Source organism: Hirundo rustica, chromosome 1, assembly GCF_015227805.2.
Source record: "Hirundo rustica isolate bHirRus1 chromosome 1, bHirRus1.pri.v3, whole genome shotgun sequence".
NCBI classification, from domain to species: Eukaryota; Metazoa; Chordata; class Aves; order Passeriformes; family Hirundinidae; genus Hirundo; species Hirundo rustica.
In genome coordinates, this window is record NC_053450.1 from 85,281,697 (window position 1) to 85,302,163 (window position 20,467).

General features: G+C 37.6%; 1 protein-coding gene across 6 annotated transcripts in view; it reads left to right on the forward strand.

The window, feature by feature from the left end:
- Positions 1-20,467, forward strand: part of GMDS (GDP-mannose 4,6-dehydratase) — a 411,509-nt gene that overhangs the window by 141,771 nt on the left and 249,271 nt on the right. For all 6 annotated transcript variants that reach the window (XM_040075302.2, XM_040075329.2, XM_040075319.1 and 3 more), the window contains 2 exons: positions 12,488-12,680; positions 13,561-13,665. In XM_040075302.2, coding sequence (XP_039931236.1) covers positions 12,488-12,680; positions 13,561-13,665 — 298 coding nt within the window. The remainder of the gene's footprint in view (positions 1-12,487; positions 12,681-13,560; positions 13,666-20,467) is intronic.

The following is a 20,467-nucleotide window of genomic DNA, read 5'->3' on the forward strand; positions in this document are numbered from 1 at the left end:
TGAGATAGATTTACATGACTCCTTCCACATTTATCTCTTCTTGAGATAAATGCACCCTGTTGGCATGTGCCTGTGATCCTGCAATTTCTTGACTGAGATATCCATGAGTCATTCAGAAAAGAAAATGCATGATTGAAAAGTGCTAATTGAAATAAAAAATTTGCATACAATAGGGACGTGGCATCTGCCTGAGCTATACATTCTTTTAAAACTAAAATGCAATCATTCACAATTTTACAGACTTCACCTTATTTGTAAAATTTGATGTTTCCACTGATTGTGCCCAATGACTTGTTCGGTACATTTTGGCAACTCGGTCCTGTCTTCCACAGTGGTTTTCTGACATGCCTCATCATGAGGCTGCCAAGTTCACTTTGAAAGCTGACAGAGCTTCTTATATATTAGTCAAGCCCTCCTTAAAGCTGCTCTGAGAGGGTCTTTTCTGGCACCTCAAGTTCCACCCTATAGATGAAGAGAAGCACTGTATTATAGAGGTCAGCATGGTCTTTTGTCACTTCTAGCACTGCTAGAGACAAATCCTGTAATGCTGTTTTAGGGCACAGTCGGGGCAATTAAGAAATACAGTGCTTGTTCTTAGTGGTGAGAGGGGAAAATTCACAAATTTGTTGGGGTTTTGTGATTAGTTGACTACCATATTCCTTTTTCATGAATGGTTTACCTTCACGTTCAAGTGAAGAGCAGCTATTATTGCTAGTCCTTTTCTCTGTGTCAGAACCCAAGAGATAGGTGAAAAACGGCTGAGGTTAGGGTTGTGGGTTACAGTACACAAATCAGTTGCAATGTTCTGCTTTGATTTATGGTCACTATGGCTCCTGAGTGCCAAAGCTGCCTTTTAAAATTTATGTCTATGTGTTGTTTTCTAAGAGTTGTGTTGAAGAGGCTTTAGTAGTCCATAATAAATGAGAGAATAAAGTAGGGCAAAGGGAATACTAGCAGAAAAAAATAAGACTGATTTATTCTCTGAGAATATCATCCTGCTTGTTAAATAAAGTTTAACCAGAGGGTCTCATCCCTTTAAGCCCTCTGCCCCTCGGCCTCTTCCCCCTTACCTCCACATACCTGCTGAGACACACGTTTTTTTTCAGATTTCATCCCACAGGTTTCTTCCTAACCAGCCACCCACATCCTTTTAAGACAGATGAGTTGATTAAGTAGAACATTTTATGTGGGGGATCGCCTAGGAGTTTAAAGTGCTCACTATCACACAGAAAACAGCAGTGTTCTCCCTGAAAGGATGCAACTGGAGAAGATATAAGGCTCGTGGTTTCCAAAGTACTGTAACCACATTAAAATCTGAGCACTTATTGTGGGAATAATGGGGTATTCCACTCCAGTAGCTTCCTAGACAGGATGAAGAACCATCACAGTTCACTTTGAGGTATGTAATTATTACATTGAGTTTACTGAAAGCAGTTTCTACAGGTTTATTACATCATTCACAACAAAGCCATCATCATCTGTTGTATTTGTGGATGCTATTAATACCTATATTTTAAAATTAATCATATGTAGTGCCTGTACATGCACTACAGGTAGGTGTTCCCCAGTTACGGTTTACCCACTTTAGCATTTCAAGGGGTGTGGGTGATTTTTTTGGTTTGTTGGTTGCAATTTTAATAAATTCGAAGGATTCAGTGGTTTTGTTTCAGGGCTAGTGTAAACCTCAGACTCTTTTATTTAGTTAAAGAATGTTTTTAAATATCTTTAAGTAGCTGTTCCCAAGAACAAGTAAAAGGAAAAGAATGCTGCTGGGTTTTAGAATTGTTGTCCTTTCTTTGAGTTTGATTTCAGAATGAAATTTCACAGAAGATGGCCTTATGTATTGGAAGAAAAGGCAATTATTTGCCCTGTTCAAAAGAGAAAACTCAAACCCTGGTGACTTATTTCTTGGCATGCTGTTGCATGCTTATTAATTTTCCCAGTCATTCCTGATGAAGTACTGGAGCAGGAGCAGGGAAGGTGGCAGCTGTGGGAGCATGATTTTTGTTAGTACATACCTATCCATCCAAATTTGCACTGTGCAATTAGCCATCCCAATTTAATTCTTAATGCATATGCAGTAAAATTGAGAAAAGAAAAGGCTTGGGCATTAATTACATAGAAGTCTGAGGGTATGCTGAAAGAATTCTAGCTAAAGAGTTGTGTTGTTTTTAATTAATTTATGGCAAACCAGAAAATAGAACTAGGTCTGTAGAGTTGTAACACTAAGAAGCATTGTAAGTGATGGCAAATAAGGGGACTTATTGAGGGACAAGAAATAGGACTGAATTGATAGCCATTATTTAGAAAATGTGTTTCTGTGGTACTTTGAATATTTTAAACTGAGTTCACAAATGGGACAAACATAATTTCCATTCTGATATGGAGTACTTAGAACTATCTTTTGCCACACAGATGTAAGTGTTGGGCTCTGAGCTCTAAACTTTCCTTTCTGGGTACTTCAAGGCAGAGGTTGTTCCCCAGATGGAATCACAGTGTTGTTAAGGCTGGAAAAGGCATCTAAGATCAAGTCAAAGCACTAATCTAACACTGCCATCTTCACTGCTAAAATGTGTCTCCAGATGCCAGGTCCACACATTTTTCAAATGTGTGGTTCCACCATTTCCCTGTTGTGCCCAGGACAAGAAGTCATCACTTTTTTCTCTGCGTATGTGTGTGTGTGTGCACATGCTTATTCATTTCCCCAAAAACTCATGTTCTCATTTTTCTCCCTGAAGTCCTGTTCTGAAAGCTCCTCCTCAGCTGAAGCACCACAGGCTCCCAGGTGTGGTCAGAGACTCCTCTCTGCCCTTAGGCTGTGATGATGACAATTTTTGAGTAGCTGACAATAAAAGAGAGCTAAGATATGTTGCTTTATCTTGAATGGTTTAAGAGTGCTTCCAGACAGCATTACCTCAGCTCTACAGTGAAATGGTAACTTGTTTTCTTGCAGTGACTTGGCTGTGTCTTGGCCCCTGTCAGGGCCCATATTCATGGGCAGTCTATCTGATTGGGTTTATGGTCTCATTAATGAGTAATACATGCACACTGATGTAATTAATTTTTTTTTTTTTTTCTTGGAGCATCCCTGTGAGGCGGGTAATCTTCTTCAACCCATTGTTAGCTGTTAGGAAGCAGGTAGCAATTCTTGTTGTTCAGAGGAGGAGAAAATTCCTTTAATTTTACAGAATTAAAAATCACAGATATTTCCGTACTCCACAGAGTAAAAGGTAAAAGCTTTTGTTAATCATTATAGAAAGTGTTATTTTTAATAAATCAAATGTCATATCTCTATAGAGGCTTCATTCAAAGTGTACACAGCTTGGTCAGAATGAATTATAGGACTTTAACTGCAGTCTCTTTTCTCATCTTTTTGCCATGAGCTGCACTGCATCAGTAACTAGTTGGATAGGCACAAAAAGCCATCCCAAAATAACAAAAAGTATAACTTGAAGAACTGGGCAGATAACTTATAATGTAGATAATGGGTAGACAGAGGGGAAAATTAACAAAAAATATTTTTTCTTAAAAAAAAAGTTTGTGAATTTACGGCAAGTTTTCTCAAGTTTTTCAAAATCAGTTTTAGTGATTCTAAAAAGGATCTGCATAGCTTCAGTACATTTTTTCCACATTAAATACACTTTAGGAAAAAGGACCCTACTCTGTAATAAAATATGTCAACTCCATTTATGAAAGAATATTTTATTTTGTCATGAAGGAAGAAGTATTTTTGATACTTTAGAGGTATCTGAGAAGCTGAATTTTGATCTGCTTTTAAGCTTTCTTATTCCATTTAGAATAAAGAACTGCAGTCTGGGACGTAATCTTCAGTGATAATAAATGCTGAAAACAACTTTTCTGTGGTTGAAAATGCAGAACTTCTGACAGGCCCCGTAAACCTAGGGATGTTTTACCTTATGCATGAGTAGAAGGTATGAGAGAGTCAGGCAAGGTCATCATTTGCAAAGTTTGGGTTAATTCTAGCTCCTAGGCAATACAGAAGTTCTGTCAATATTTGGGAGGGTCCATTGTGTTAAGCTGTATTTTGCAGTCTTGCTGGCCAGGAAGGTGAAGAGAGGAGAGACTGTTGTTAACAAAGCTTTTCCATACTAGATTATTGCTTTGGTCAATGTCTATCTAGCCATCCATTGAAAGTCTATCAAAATCATAAAGCAGATAGATGGTGAATATCTGGTTGCTCTTTCAAGAATTTGGGGTTTTGTTGTTTTTTTTCTTTCTTTCTTTTTTCTTGCAATGATGCTTTTATCTGTGAAAAGCATCTCTCAATGTGTTCTGAAAGAATCAAGGAAGCAAGGATGAAAGGTTTTTTAAAAGCTTCAGAATTAAAAAAAAAAAAAAAAACACAAACAAACAAAAAAAAACAACAAAAAAACCCAACAAAACCAAACTACAGTATAGTTGTCATGTTAGAATTTTAAATAACATGAATGTTTTAAATTAATGTCTTTATATATGGAAGTGAGTAAGAATGGTGCTAGTTCTTTGGAAGTGACTATATTCCCTGCATGGGTGTTATTCATAGCTCTCTATTCCCCTGGTACATATAAAGCAAAATGAATTGGCTATCTTTTTACATCTCCCTTTGAATGTTCTCTAGTGACTCTGTAAGTTGCCCCTTTTTGTCTTTCTGTTAAATAGCATTGAAAGCTTCTGGCACAGCTGGACTTGAGTATGTAAGAAAGCTTTTAGGGTATTACAATGTCATTAGCTATTGAAGCTGCAATACTTGAAACATCGAAATGCATCCTGACTTTGCTGCATGTGACGTGCTTAAAAGTTTGGGTACATATGAATATTGTTGAAGCTATCCCTGAACAAAATCATGCCGACAGTGAATAAAGAATCAATACTGCTTTTTTAAAAGCCTCTTTTCTAATCTCTGTAATTTGAAACTGAAGACTTAGAACAGTGGGTCAGAGATTGTTCTGCAAGATAAATCCCTTGCATCACATAACCCTGACAACTCCCCGGTTCCATCAAATTAATAACAAATGGATGAGAAGATAAGCAAAACTAATGGGGAGGTTACATTTTTGTGACAAAGGTTTATGGCCATACTGAATCTCATGTACTGTGATATCCCTCCTCCTTTTCCTCCTCCACTTTGGTATTTTTTTTACTATCAGATCTGAGCATTCCTCTATCTGAAGCTCCTCTTTGGAGGAGATATGATGAATAGCAAGCCGAACTGCATGTCTCCAGAAAGCTGCTGTGAATAACTCTCTATTTTTCTAGTGGAAATCATGGATTTTTTACAAGGCCAGGCTTCATTCTTGCACACTGTACATCCACGCTCTGCTCCTTGGATGCTGCTGCATGTTTGAAGATTGAAACATACTGCTGTAATCCCATCTCCCTCTCATCTTACAACTGTGCAATGACAGAATTTGGCAGCAATGGCTGAATGCCATCTGGACTGGACCTTTTCACAAAGCAGGACCAGCTTACAGCAGGTGGCTCAGGTTGATGCCTGGTTGAGTATTGGGTGGAGATGCTACGGCCAAAGCCTCTCTGCACAACCTGTTTCAGTGTGAGACCACCAGTGTTGTGAACTCTTTTTTATCCTAATATCTAATTGTAATTTCACATATTCCAACTTGTGATCATTGCCTTTTGACCTGTCTCTGGGCAACTCCCTTTTAATCCAGTCTGTTAAAATCTCTAGATTCACTACAGTAGATAGGTAATGAGCAAAAGAGTAAGCAATTTGCAAATTACTTCTATTGGAGATCTGGTCCAAACACACCTTTGAATCCAATGGTCAAGTCAGCTGTACAAGATGTAGGAGACTGTTTTATTAAAATGGAGATATTCCAATCAAATGATTGTGTCATCAAAATCTTGAAAGTAATAGAGAGCTAGTAGTTCTATCACTCTTAGCTGGTCACACATAAACCAGCAGGCTGCTTTAGTGGCAAAGGTGAACGTGATGACCTCGAGAGTTCAATTTACAGCTGCACCTGCAGTTTTCCAGGGAGGAATCACTTGCTAAAGAAACTGAATAATGAATCCAACTTTCAACCTCTACTGATAGGGGGCCAGATAAATACGAAACTTCGCCTACTCAGGGAGCATTTCTCCATGCTTATTTTCTGCTTTGGATTTATTTTATTTTTTCTCTTTTCCACCCATCAGAAAGCAAGTAGCAGTTTTTGCTCCTAAGAAGGAAAAGGGGAACCTATTTTAATAAAGTCAAGTTATTTCTCTTTAAAGATTATTTCAGTAGGTCTGCATCAAGAACTTGAAAATTATCTGGAGGAGAGTTGTAAGGAAGACTTACTCAAGATGAGCCATGAGAAATTGTATGAACATACACTGTGGAATGTGTTAGGGGGCCTCTTCATCCCAATCATTACATATTTCAGGTATGCAAAAGAAGTTTTTATAGAACCTGAAGATCATCAAGGATCATTTCAAATCCTCAAACAACAAAAGGGTTGGGTTTTGGCTTTGGTTTAGGCCTCCACAGTAAGAGGTGAAGGTGAAGTGCTGACTCACTGATGTCAAAGCCAAACTTTTAACCTCTGCAAGAAGTCCTGCAGCACACAGTGAGACACAGCCACAGTGAAACTCCACCGTAGGACCAAAATGTAAGCACTGGTAGAGAAGTAGAAGAATAAGCACTGGATTTATCAACTGCACTGCTTATTCTGTTGTATCACAAGTAACTTGAAAATCCATGTTACCCAAGCTCTCTTGTGCAGCAATATTGTGAATAATGTAGTCTGACAAAAATTTCAGAAAACAATGTTGACTTCTGTTTCCATTTATAAAATCTTTTCTTTGCTAATTTTCGACTTCTAATCATGTTGTGCAAATACTCTAATTTTATACATTGCATTTTTTTTCCTTCTTGCTAATGAGAAGACAGGGAAATAAATAGGAAAGAAGATAGATCTACAAAAGGCACGTTTGTTCATTTTATCCAGAATTTCAGTCACTACTGTTTTAGTCTGTTTCTGTTTACCTAAGAAATTGAATAGGACTTCAGGATATCAAGAGTATCACTTAGTAATAAGTAGTTCAGTGATTATTTTTCTGTACAGCAAAATCTATAATTGTTAGGGGGATTTTGTGTCTTTCAATTAGTTTTTTTAATTGGGTGAGAAGACAAGCATTCATTGAGAGATTGGAGGAAGGAGGAATTGTGACAATCTTTGGGAAGCTTACCTGACATTTTCTTTCCCATCCACTTAACGCAGCTCAGCTCCCCAGATTCTTTATATTTCCTAAAATCTGTGGGATTTTTTTTTTATTTTTTTTTTTTCCAGTGTGTTAGGACTTTACAGGAATTCTTGCCCCATAGTCTGTATTAGATTTAGAAACTGGAATATTTATGCTTTACATGCCTATTCCTAGGAATTGAGCAGCTTGTTTACTGAGATGATGTAAGTGATCCCAGCGGTTTTTATTGGCAGATCCCAATATTTTTTATTGGAAGGCACGCTGAGTATTCAAAGCAAACACAACTGATTTTAAAGAATGCAAAAAAGTAACCACTGTGAAACTTGTGAGACTTGAAACATTTCTGAGCAGTTTTTTTGCTTTGTGATTTGCTTTCCTGGTGTAAACCTTTTTTAATGATCTGATACACGTATCTTCTCCTTTGATAAATGTAAGTAGCCTATCATATTTTTTTTCAAAAGAGCAAAGATCTTAAATTGATGTTATAGTTAGGTTAGCCACCTCTCCTTTTAGAGTTGAAGAATAATAATTTATATTTATATTATCTTATCTCCTCCTGGGGCTTCACATAATCTTCCCTGTTATAACACTAGCCTTCCAGAAATCCCGTCTTCTGAAACTGAGAAGACTGTAAGAGATGAAATTTCAAACCATTATTCGTATTCCTTACATAGAGCACTGAAGCACATTCTACTTTTATTTTTGATTGAAATCTAATAATTAATATGATCACGGCTTGTCTGTTGGATTCCTTCAAATGACAAAGCAGAGACGAAGAGTCCTACAGAGCCAAAATTATTTGCGCACTAAACTGATAACTTTCAGAGTATCACCATTGCTGACAACACCACATTGGTCACAAGCAAATATTATTAAGTCTACAGTCTTGTATAGAGTATTTATAGACATGATAGGAGTATGGTCTTGTGGAGGGTAAGGCCCATATTTTTCCATCTAGATAGTTTTCAGTGAGCTTTTAAATCTTATTGAAGGTCTTGCTAAGTTTGGTTTTGAATGGTTAGTTGGGAAACATCATATTTAAAGCATTGCTATATTAAATTAATATCTCTTGTAGAGATTGAATCTGGTGATTATAAAGAGAAATAAATGTGAGGGGGAAACACAAGAGTACAAATTCAAAAGGAAAAAAACAGTTCACAAAACTCATTCTGATTGTAGCCACTTGAAAGGAGATAATGTGGTACAGTGTATTCATATTGTGTTCTGTGCTTGCAAAAGGGTTATAACTAATGAAACTATGTTTTGTTTCTGAAAACAAATCATCCTTATGGTAAACCTTGCTGTGGAAATTTTTTCTTGACTAAGAATGTAATTGAAATGTACTATATTAGGGATGAATCCAGCAAAGAAGATCCTCAGTATGTAGAATTCCCATGTATATGAGGAGTACATTTACTTTTTAGTATAGTATATTAGTACAGGAAATTCCGCAGGGTGTTCAGAACCCCAAAATCTGGAACTTTTGCCAAGTGTGTTCTTCTTTTTAACCACACACTTATCACTACCCACTGAGTGGAATAAATAGATATGTCTGAAAAAGATACTTTTATAGTATCTCCAGAGATCAACAATGACAACTGCAAAAGCATGGTGTCCCTGTTGTACATGAGAAGCAAGTGCCAAGGTCACTCAGACTCGTATGTTCCAAGAAGGCAATTTCTGTTTTGTTGGTATGCCGTGATTTCCCTTTTGCACAAAATCTGTCCAAAGAGGCCAAAGTATTGGATCCATTACTTTGATAATCTTTGAGAAAACTCTCAGATTTAAAGTTTGTGCCAGGTAAAGAAGCTTCTTTTCCTTAGTCCAGTCATTACAAAAACTCCATGCTTCCTTCAAAACAAGTTGCAGTTGCAGGTCTTGCTTTGCACAGTTGAGAGTAAGAGAGAATTTTGGATTTTTGGGGAAAGAATGGAGCATCTGTGTTATGTAGCTCAATTAAAAAATGGGTGCATGTAAATAGTTTCTCCAAAGCATGATCAAGAGTATCTCTGTTTTCTATTCTGACTCACTGCTGTCTTTATTGGTGTAGAGGAAGACAATCTTCCTAATTCAGGCACTTAAGAAAGTTGTCATGAATAAGGCAATTTGAAAACTCATCCATAGGTATTAGCAATGCTCTTTTTTCCCACTGCATGAGTGTTTAATCTTTCATAAAGTATGACTTGGTTTTAGCTTTTATACACATACCTTTACAATGGTATCCATGGAGTTTTTACTCTTTCAAGTAGTCCCACTCAGCTCAGTGAAGGTTATTTTTAAGAGTAATATCTATTGAATATGGTTCTATATTTGGTTTCTAGAACTCAGTCCTTTTCCATGTGTTATGCATGCATGTTGTTTTCTCTTGCACATCCCTCTTAATGAAGCCCCTTCTTTCTTTTTTTTTTCTTTTTTCTTTTTTCTTTTTTCTTTTTTTTTATTTTTTATTTTTTATTTTTTGTTTTTTTTTTTATTTTTTTTTTTTTCTCTTTTTCCTTTTTTTCTTTTTTCTCTTTTTCCTTTTTTCTTTTTTTCTCTTTTTTCTTTTTTCTTTTTTCTTTTTTTTATCTTTTTCATATTTTTTTCTTTTTTTTCTTTTTTTTCTTTCTTCTTTTTTCTTTTTTTTCTTTCTTCTTTTTTCTTTTTTTTCTTTTTTTTTTAAATCCCTCCCCCCGCCCCCCCAACCCCTCTGGTCTTTCTGCTAGTCTTGCACAAAATAACGTACAGAAGGAGAGGAATTACGTTACAAGCGATAAATTATCACCTTTTCCTGCTCTTCTCTGATTTATTTATAGCTACTTAATTGGTCAGCTATTCAAAAAAAACCTTTTAAATTTTTAACTTTGAATTAGAATCAAATTGAAATTTGGGTTGCTTTTATCTGTATTTGCAGTTTTACTGCCCCTACCTTCCACAGGGTCTCTTAACGGTCCAGAATTTTTGGTGTTGGATGTTTTAGTGGATAAAACCACTTTTTAAATTTTCCTGAATGCCATTTTTGTCTAATCTGCACTCCAAAATGAAATGTATTTAGTGATCTGAATCCTGACTCTGGTGAACAGCAGTCTGCATTACAAAACAGACACCAAACTGGTGGTTTCTGCTTGGGGACACTCAGACCCAGTCAGCGTGGGGGCACAATTACCTCACACCCCATCAGGGAGTGTTTTCTGAAGGTGAAGACTGAGGTCATTCATCAGGCAATAGGGAAAACCATCTCTTGTGAAACTGGTCTCTACACCAGCCAGAGAGAACATTTCCCAGTGCTGCTGTGGCCTCATTGCTCCCTCTGGTTAAGAGCTTTTATAATCTGGGGTCTCCTAGGCTGCCTCAGTTACACGTGCCATTTACTTTGTAGTAGAACGTGGCAGCAATGATTTGCATTTGGGGGTGATGTTTTAAGCAGATTATTTGTTGGAAACAATACTTTAATATAGGTAAATTCCTGATTCTGCTACAGTTACTCTGTGCCTTGCCTTTCATTGGAAAGCTGGGACATGTGATTTTAATACACCAATTTATGTTCGTTTGTACATTATTGACTGTACCGTCTACTCATTTAAGTGCTTTCGTAAGAGTTACTTTGACACTGAAGTTGAGAGACCTTAAGTGGCTGTCATCTTTGTGCCAAATGGATTAAAACAAAAAATGTACAACCCTTCCTGGTAGATCAGTGCTCAATTTCAGCTGGGTCATAGTAGGTTAATAAGACAAAGTATCGGGTTTCCTTTTGTGGTTTTTTTTTTCTTTTCTTTTGGTTAAAAAAAAAATGGATAAAGTAAAGTTTGGTTTTGTTCATATCCTTACCTATTTCAGCTCAAAACTGTGAGTGAACCTTTTTATTTTGGAGCACAGTAACGCAATTTAGATAATTTCATACCTGTATTACATTAACCATAAGTGAAAATTCAAATTAATCAAATTATTTTTTTCCATCTGCTGTGTAAACAAGCCTTAAACCTCCAGTGGTTACTGAATAGGGGAAGTGGCTTAACAGGAGAAATTAATACAGGGCTATCAGTCTGAGTCAGCCAGAGGGGACGTAGGTAGAATAATTCTTGGGTCAGGGCCATGAAAGAGACTGCTCTAAAAGCCCATTCCCCTTTACTTTTTATGACATTGCCAGTATAAACAGGGAACATTTTTTCAAAAACTGGCATAAACAAAATCCCTGTGTGTTTTGAAAACTGGAATAAGCAAAATTCCCAGGTTGGAGAGAGGATGTAGAAGGAAGACGGAACGTGCCACTGGGATGGGCACTTGTGGGGAAAAATTCTTCAGAGTCCAGGAGCTTTGCTGGAACCTCCAAGAAAGCAGCCTGTACCACCAAGAAAAAAGAGTGAGCTCCCCTCTGAGCATGTTTTCTCCTGTCTGCAGACTGGGGGAATCACAACACACCTCTTACCTTCAGCTTACTTTTTCCAGGTTTGCTTTTTTTTTTTCCCTTCAGTGACTGCAAAGAAGGGAATTAATATGTTTTGAACACTCTGAAAGTTTAGACTTGAGCACTGCTTGTGGCATAGGCCACAGGACGAGCTCATTGTAAAGATAACTACAGTTACTGGAGTGGGGAGAGAAAAAGGAATCTTGGCCCACCAGCGGCCATGACTTTATTATCATACTTTGAAGAATATGTCATCTGGAGGTGTCAGGGGTTTTTTGCATACCTCTGCCCTTTGCCATCACATTTCATGATCTCTGTAAGCTCTGTGCAAAAGCCACAGCTCTGGTACACCTTGGTCAGATAGTGTTGGGAGTCTCATTTGATAGCAGGTATTTCTACTCTTCTCTGAACTTTGATTTTTTTTTAAATTGCAAAACCTTGGACCTTGTTTAAATTTGGCAGGGGAGGCAGCGTTTATACATGTTGATGCTGTTGTGCTCTCTGTCCTATTTATTTTTAAAAATATATTTTGGGCAATTATAACCAAATTCAAGTGTGTCAAAGATATTGAGCCCAAGTGAGTGTTGTGGAAACTGGCAGCTGTGGAGATGAGAGAGTGCCTGATAGTGTTCCCACCACGGGGAGGCTTACCCCTTACTTCACGTGGGAAAATAATCCCAGGGAACACCAGTCATTTGGTTTGGCTATTTATGGAACTACTTATTTATTCTTAGAAATCCTTCGAGGGTACTTTTGTAAACTGAGTATCTGCTCTGTACAAAAACGTCTAGATGGTCTGTGGCAAGTGATGTATTGCTTTGGTTGGTTGTACGTGATTTCGGCATGTTCTGGTGCCCTAGTAAAATTGGTGGCTTTTTATTTCTCTCTCTCCCCAAGATTTCTTTCGATCTAGCAGAATATACTGCTGACGTTGACGGGGTTGGCACTCTACGGCTCCTAGATGCTATTAAGACCTGTGGCCTTATCAACTCTGTGAAGTTTTACCAAGCTTCCACCAGTGAGCTTTTTGGAAAAGTGCAAGAAATCCCGCAAAAGGAGACCACCCCTTTTTACCCAAGATCGCCTTACGGTGAGGAACGCCGATGGTGTGTGTGTAGTGTCTGTCTGTCTGTTCTTCCTGCTCATGTCTCAGGGCTGAAGTCATTTGGGTGTGAGATTAGAATGATGATAGAGCTAAAGTGACTAGACATGTCAAGAGGCATACCTTTATGAATTACTATATAAAAAGTATTTGCTGCCATTGCCTGGGGGTTGGAAATTAGCATCTCACTTCACAAGACCTTGTTCATTCAGCTCAGAGGTGAAGAGCTGTTGAAGGGGGCGGGGGGTAGGGTGGCTCTTCCTTCACAAAGGGTCGTGAGGTACTGCTGAAGTGATAAGGTTTCGTATTTTTTCTTGCCTAAATGAAAGACTCCCAAGAGCTCACTTCTTCCTTCGTGAACTCATATGAAATTTGAAACACTTATTAAAGCATGGGCATGGAGGATTTTGGTGATAAAGTTTCAAATCAATTTGAGTGTTAAGGCACCAGATTTTCACTTTTATTCCTCCAAAGTAATTTTGGTTTTGTGTTGGTTTTGGGGTTTTTTTTTAATTAACAGAGGTCACTCCAGTGACATATTTCACACGCTCTGACCATGTTAATTATATTGTAAAAGAAAAAATGCTGTGCTTGAGTGTGTATAAGAAAATAAATAAGAAAATGCCCTGATGTCTCCAGGCCAGTGCAGAGGCTGCTCAGTATATGAGTATTTTCCCATTCAGCTGCTGTTTATTGGGGTTTTTTTTTTTGGTTTTTCCAGTATAAAATTTAGTGCATATAAGGAACTAATCAAATGCTAAAGCACTCTGCTGTGGACTTCACTGTACATGTGACAGAGACTCGTGTGTTTCTGAGCTGTGTATGAGCCGAGCGTGTATACGATAACGTTTCAAAATTATTTCTACAGGGGCAGCAAAACTGTATGCCTACTGGATTGTGGTGAACTTCAGAGAAGCCTACAATCTCTTTGCTGTGAACGGCATCCTCTTCAATCACGAGAGCCCCAGAAGAGGTTAGAAAATCCATGTGAAACTGTTTCCAACTTTTCTTATATCTGATTGGAAAAATGGAACAATACATCCACAGGTTTCATTTAAACTTGCCAGAATTCTGTAGGGAAGGTGTCATGACTTGCAGCCTACTTGTGGCATTTGATGCAGCCCTCCTGGCTGTCTCAGGGCTCAAGAACAGCAGCTTTCCCTTTCGAGTATTGTATTCCATTTTGTAGCTCACAAATGCTGCAGGGAAATTGGTGTATCTAACTGTGTCCCTCGACAATAAGTAAAAGCAAAAATGTTAATAGGACACATTAAAAAAGGCAGGTTTTCTAAACATTTATTTGAGCAACTACTTAACAGATGCAGTTTCAGGTGTGACATACTCAAGTTTTTATTTGTGTATAAATGTCAAATTGAGAGGCAGAAATAATAGATGCTCTAAGTTCATAAGACTAATTAGTACAGCCTGGTATATTTTGAAAAAATTTTGAATTATGGCCCGTACCATTTTACAAGATGGTTTTTAACACATGGCTTTAAAATGCCTTTCACTTTAATCCTTAATAGCAATGCAGCTTAAATCCCGTTTAATCATCCCTTTTCCGCTTGCAGTACTTTATGAACAATTAATGCTGGTATTTAGTTTGAGACTCCATGGTTGATTAGAAGTCTCTTTTACAATGACAGTTTTCCTCTGCCCTTTAAGTACTGTGACTGTAGAAAACACTCTAAAATTAAACTTTAAATTAACACAGAAAACTTGGTTTGCAGTGCAGAAACCTTTTATTGTGGTCTATTTCTAAATGAAAAATAAATTCAAGTTTTACAGGAATGCAATTATATAAATTATAGTCTGGCACAAAATATAATAATTTTAATCATATTATATAAAACAGACCATAATTTCATCTCTGCTTAAAAGGAAAACAAACAAACAAAAAAAGATAAAAAAAGGAGTCTATGTCAATAGGATTTAAATATTAATTTCAGTCTTTGGGAGTCACAGCTGTGAAACCTCATCATACAGTGGGTAGGCAACATTTACAGTAATTGGTGGTAGGAGGTGGTGTATCACTTCACTGGAGCAAATGAAGCACAAGTTCAAAATTAAAGGAGAATCATATTCACTAGATTATTTCATTTAGAGGCCCTAATGCTTTGCTTTCTATTAAAGAGACTACTGAGGTGTATTCCTAGTGTGCTGTAAACTAATGTTCAAATTGCCCTGAGTTATCACTATGCAATCAAAACATTCTTACCATTGTAAAAAATGTGGGAATATGCAATAAAAAATATTAGCTTGGCATGATTTCTAATAACTCTAAGGAGCTATGAGATGGAAGTTTTATAAACACATGTAGTGTTTCTGATGCTCTTCTATAGTCTCGTGCCATTTTGAAGGAGGAAACCTTCCGTAGTCCTTGCTATTTTGGTCCTTCTGATGTTTGCTCCTGCTTTAACACTACTGAAATAGAGTTTCCAGTCTGAGGTCTCTTTTCAGCACATTTCATGTCCCCATGGAGAACTCAAGTCTGTGCTTTGAAGTCTCAGGCTGTACTTTTCATTGTGTGTGTGTGTGTGTGTGTGCTAGGTGAAATTTTAAGCCCTTTATGCCATGAACAGGAATCTTGTCCTAGAAATGGTTTCAGTTGGCTCCTTTTGCCTTAACAGGAGTACTTGCCATGAAAACAACTATAACCGCAGGCCAGTGTTATTTGCAGTGTTTTTGTGGAAAAAGGTTTGGAAAACTATACATATAAGAAAATAAGTAGTTTTGAGATTGCTTCTTGATAGCCATTCATCACTTTCCTAATATTTTTGAAGACTGTAAAGGCACTTCAGGAGGAAAAGAGGATTTAACTGGAATTTGTAGCTCCTATACAAAGCTGGTAATATCCATGAAAGTTTTAAAATGCTTTATGGATTAGCCTTTTTTATACTGGTTTCAAAGATTGGGAATACCTAAATAGATCAATACATATTTTCTTCCAATACAATATACGACTGTTTCAGTTGGTTTACAGTTACACTGAGTGCATCAAATACAATAACCCTTGATGATGATATTATTTGCATCTTGTGCACACAAAACCCAATGCCCAGGAATCAAATCTGCCACTTGCTGAGGTGCAGAATTGTTCAGTCCTGATGGACATATCTGAATTTTAAATCATACTTTTGAAAATTTATGTAAGTTTGTTACACAAAATGTATTTATGGGGGAAAACTCTAGAGACAAACTCTAGTATTCCTTGTCCAGGAAATGTGCTACTCTGGAAGGCAATGGTAAGGATGAACAGAATCTATTTTTCATACCTTGGAGCCTGCACTGTGGGCTGTGATCAAATATAGAAGTATTTGTATTTGAAGTACCAGTACTCACGTTGAAATATGGCTAATTGCAGTTGTCTGCCAAGCTGGTCACTGATGTTGAATTGAACAAGCAATCATAAAGAGTTTGCTTCATGATCTCTATTGTAAATGAGTGTTTGGGGTTGCTCAAAAAATCACCCACAAAGTTATTAGCAAAAATGGGTTTAATACGAATTTATAAAAATATGACTTAACAAAGTTTGATGGCGAGGTTCACTCCATTACTTACTACATGGATGAAACATACAAAGGAATACTGAGTTAGAATCAATTTGGAATGACATGCACAGGGAATCAATTTGGAATGACAAAAGCACCAAACTGCAAGGGAGACCCACTGAATCATGAAGTTTCTAAACTCCTGATGCACCTTAGGTGTAGCTGGTTCCAGTCTTATTCTCAAGACCTTTACAATGATTTATGTCTAATTAATTAATTAATTAATTCTTTCATTCATTAGTATTAATTTAGCATGCTATTGGCATCTTACTGAGCATCTCTTGTAAATAAAGGGTCTCTCCACTGTGATACCTCAGTCTCAGGTAAGGAATCTCAAACCTTGAGATGAGTCCCAGAGCATGGGGAAAGGCACTGCAAAGCAGTCCACTTGCAATTTAAATAGAACTGAAACTGCACTTATCCAAAGTTTTTAATAGAAAAGTCTCTCTGGCTCAAGGAGCAACTTTGAGAGGTTTCCTCACTCAAGGGGGAATCACTGCCATACTGCCATGCTGCTTTGCAGAGAGAGCTCAAAGAAGGCTCATTTAGGCTGTCATATTTATGGGATAAAGTGATTGGCCTATAGCTGAATTGCACATGATGGGAAAGGTATGCATGAGAACATTTTGACCCTCAACTCTCTTTGTTCTTCACGAACTGAGTCTTGGATAAACCACTGACTATTTATGTGTTCCAAGCATCCATGCACCCTGGGTTAGTCTGCCCCTTTGTGGATTTCCTGGAGGAGTTCTTGGAACACCAGCCACAGCTCAGGTGTTTATGTCCTTTGGGGTCTGTACCTCACTATTGCTAGTTTGGATAAGGGGGCCGAGTCCCAGTCCCTCTTTATATGATGTTCTAATAATGTAGAGTGGGGGCAGTGCACAAGCCTAGGGAAAATGAGAACTGTCTAATCTCAAGAGCTGCTTCCCTATAAATGGAATTCATGAATCTACACCTCCTCTTTCAGAATGCCAATTCTTCTGAGCCTTTTCAGCTAAAACTTAGAAAGGAGCACCAGTAGTTAATCTCATGTAGCCTGTATAGTAATAGGGAAGTCTGCACAGAGTTCATAAGGGTAAAGAGTGCTTAAGTCTAATATGAAGGGTTTCGTATTTCTCAAAATTACAATGCTGGATTTGAGAACATTTGGTTTTCTACTTTTATCTTGCTCTCTAAGAGAAAGACAGTAACAGGAGTAGTGTAAAGCTGAGCACTTAAGTTTGCTGTGTGGGCTTCCTTTTAAGTATGATGTTTCATGATCTGACAATCAGAATGACTTTACAAAAACACCACTGACAAATTCTAGCTTGGCTGAACCCACTGCCTGAGCCTTATATCTTAATTTGGGAATAGTACAGCATTATTAAATTGCACAAGTACTTGGGTATATACTCAAGAGATACATGTGTATGTAACAGCAGAAAATATTATCTAAAAAATTATATGAAGTAAAATTAGTGGCCGTGTTAGACTAATCTTAATAAAATATACATCTACTTTGAGCCTTTCTGTAGTACTTTCCTTTCTATTATTTTCTTTATATTATACGTTCTGCCTCTCATTTGATTTTCCTTTCATTTCACTTAGTCACTTTTACAGTTCTGTAAGATGAAATAGTCACTTTTTGACCAGTACGTACTTTTCAGCTCACATAGATCAACACAGCTGCACTGAAGTGAGTAGGGTCGTGTTGATTTATGCCAGCTGAGGGTCTGGCATAGTACTTCCAGTAATAGTCTGGTAATGCAAGATAAGCACGACTTGCTTCCTTTGGGGAAAAGACCTGTATTAGCAGTATACTTTGCTAAAGCTAATTTCTTCAGTTACTTTTGTCCATTTTATCCAGGTACAGCTCAAGAGTTTCCTGATTTATAGTCATGCCAACGTGAATGGGATCTTCTGTTTCTGAAGCTTATTTATTGTCTAAGTATGACACGAGCTGAAAAGCAACAGTTGCTACAGGCAGTCTCTGTATTCAAAAATGAACAAATAAAAGGAAGCCTAAAAAACTTTCCCAGAATAATGTTGGGGTTTTTTCCCCTCCCCCTCAAAACAATATTATGGGATACGGAATGGGGGAGGTGGTGGCTATCAAGTTGCTGGTGGTAGTTGAACATGTCTCCCAGTATTACCAGTGTGGAAATGTTTGCCCTGTAGCAATATTGGAAAGAAATTTCTGTTTAGTGAGATGACGGTTTTGACAGTAGAAGAGTGAGGCAATTAGTAAGTCTAGTTTTCAGGAAAGCCAGAGCTTGATCCAAACCTTTTTTACTCCGCTGGAAAGATTCCTGTTCTTTTGTTGGCCTCTGGATCTCACTAATACTGCCTTTTCTGAGCGGGAAAGCAAACTGCTTGTTGACAGCGTCATTTGTTTTGTCCCAGACAAGCCCTTACTGTTGTCTTTCTTCAGTTCTGTGTAAGAAGTTGTCTCAGGTTTACAAGATGTGCCTTTGGATGTCTGAGATAACTTTCTGATTTGGTTAACCACTTCATTGCTTGCCTCATCTGATCTTAATCTGCCAAGATGTACAAACATGTACAGCGTGTTTCCTGACACAATGCAACAAAAGTTTTGTTTGGTTTTTGTTGGTTGATTTTGTTTTTTTTTTTTTTCCCTGAGTAATATTTTGCCTCCACACATGACATCATTGTGTAGATCATTCAGTAGGGAATTTTTGTCTGTCTGATACCAACTCTGGTAAAGCAGTTGTCATCAGACCATTGCTGTATAGCCAGAGGGAAAGGATACAACTGCTCATTTCTGTGATCTCTTTCAGCCAAGGGTGGAAATGGCTAGGTATTAGATTGCAGGCTGAATGTTGTCAAAGCACATGTAGTAAGATTAAAATGAAAAGAAATCATATCTTAAATAGAAAGGGGAGTGTTCTTTGCTTTTATTGTGCATCGGGGTCTCAGGTTTGCCAGGGAGAAGGGGGTAAGAGTTTCCCCTACTCACTTTAAGTATCTCTGTGATTTTTTTGATTTTATGGGTTTTGTTGTTACATTTTTTTAAATCAGCATTTACATTTTTTTTTAATCAGCTTTTAGTATCCCTTTTGCCTCTATTTCACAGAGAAGGCAGAAGCAGATGGTGACATCTGCTACTGACCTTCACAAGAAATCTGTGCAATTCCTACTGTAGCAGCTGCTCTTCTGCATCTACTGTATAGAGATGTAGTCAATATCTGCCAGATTTTCCTTTCTCATGTCTGTGGTTGGAGACTGATTGCTAATCTCTTAAGACTACTTTCAGCGCAAGAGAAGCTTGGTCAACTTAGTACCACTGGAAATATTAAGGGCTTTTCCTGGCTTTTCCTGAGGCCTGTGAAAGACATAAGTGTGTAAAATTTTCAGTGCAAATCTACATCTCCTTTATTTAATGCAAAATTTCCAAACCCATGAATGTATCTAAATAGAAAATTCAGCAAAATATTGCTTGTGACTCTCCTGCTCCTTGCCGGATGGGAAGCGTGCAGGCTGGCTGGTGTCATCAGGGATCATCTGCCTTGCGCATTGAAAACTTGATGGCAAGGTACCATGGCCAATGTAAAAGGACCTACTCAGACATTTGTGTGCTACAGAGCAGCCAAGATAGTTTCATGGCTTTTACTTTGCATGTTTCGACAGAGAAAGCATGCAGTGTCCTGGAGACATGCATTCTTACTGGCTTTTTCTCCCTGCTGCGAGACTGATCCTGCTAAGTGATCCTTGCAGGTGTTCCCTTATCTACACATGCAGTCAGACATCACTGGGAATAAATGCGGGCATTATGGCCTACTTGCACAAATGGATTTGCAGCAATATTGACTGTAATAATAGAAAATTGCTGGAAATACCTTTCATCTGTTTTACCTAAGTACGTGTGTTTTCCCCTTGAAAAAGCTCTGGTGTTACAAGATAAGTAAATTCAGTTAATTTTGATGATGTTGAACCTGCTGCTGACCAATTAATATAGATCAGAGCACATCAAAATATGTTATTTTTTTGGTCTGGTTCTTATGTTGCTAGTAAGCCATATTAACCCTTATATTTCTAGTGCTGCTTTCCTAGTGCTAGCCAACACTAAGATATGGAGGTAGTGCAAATATGGGCATCCAGGAAATCTAGGTCAGTCCCATGGAAATTGCCACATTGGGAATGAAATAATCATGTATGTGAACTGAATCAAGATATAAAAAGATATTTTTCTAAAATGATTTATTGATGAAGTAAGATGCTGTG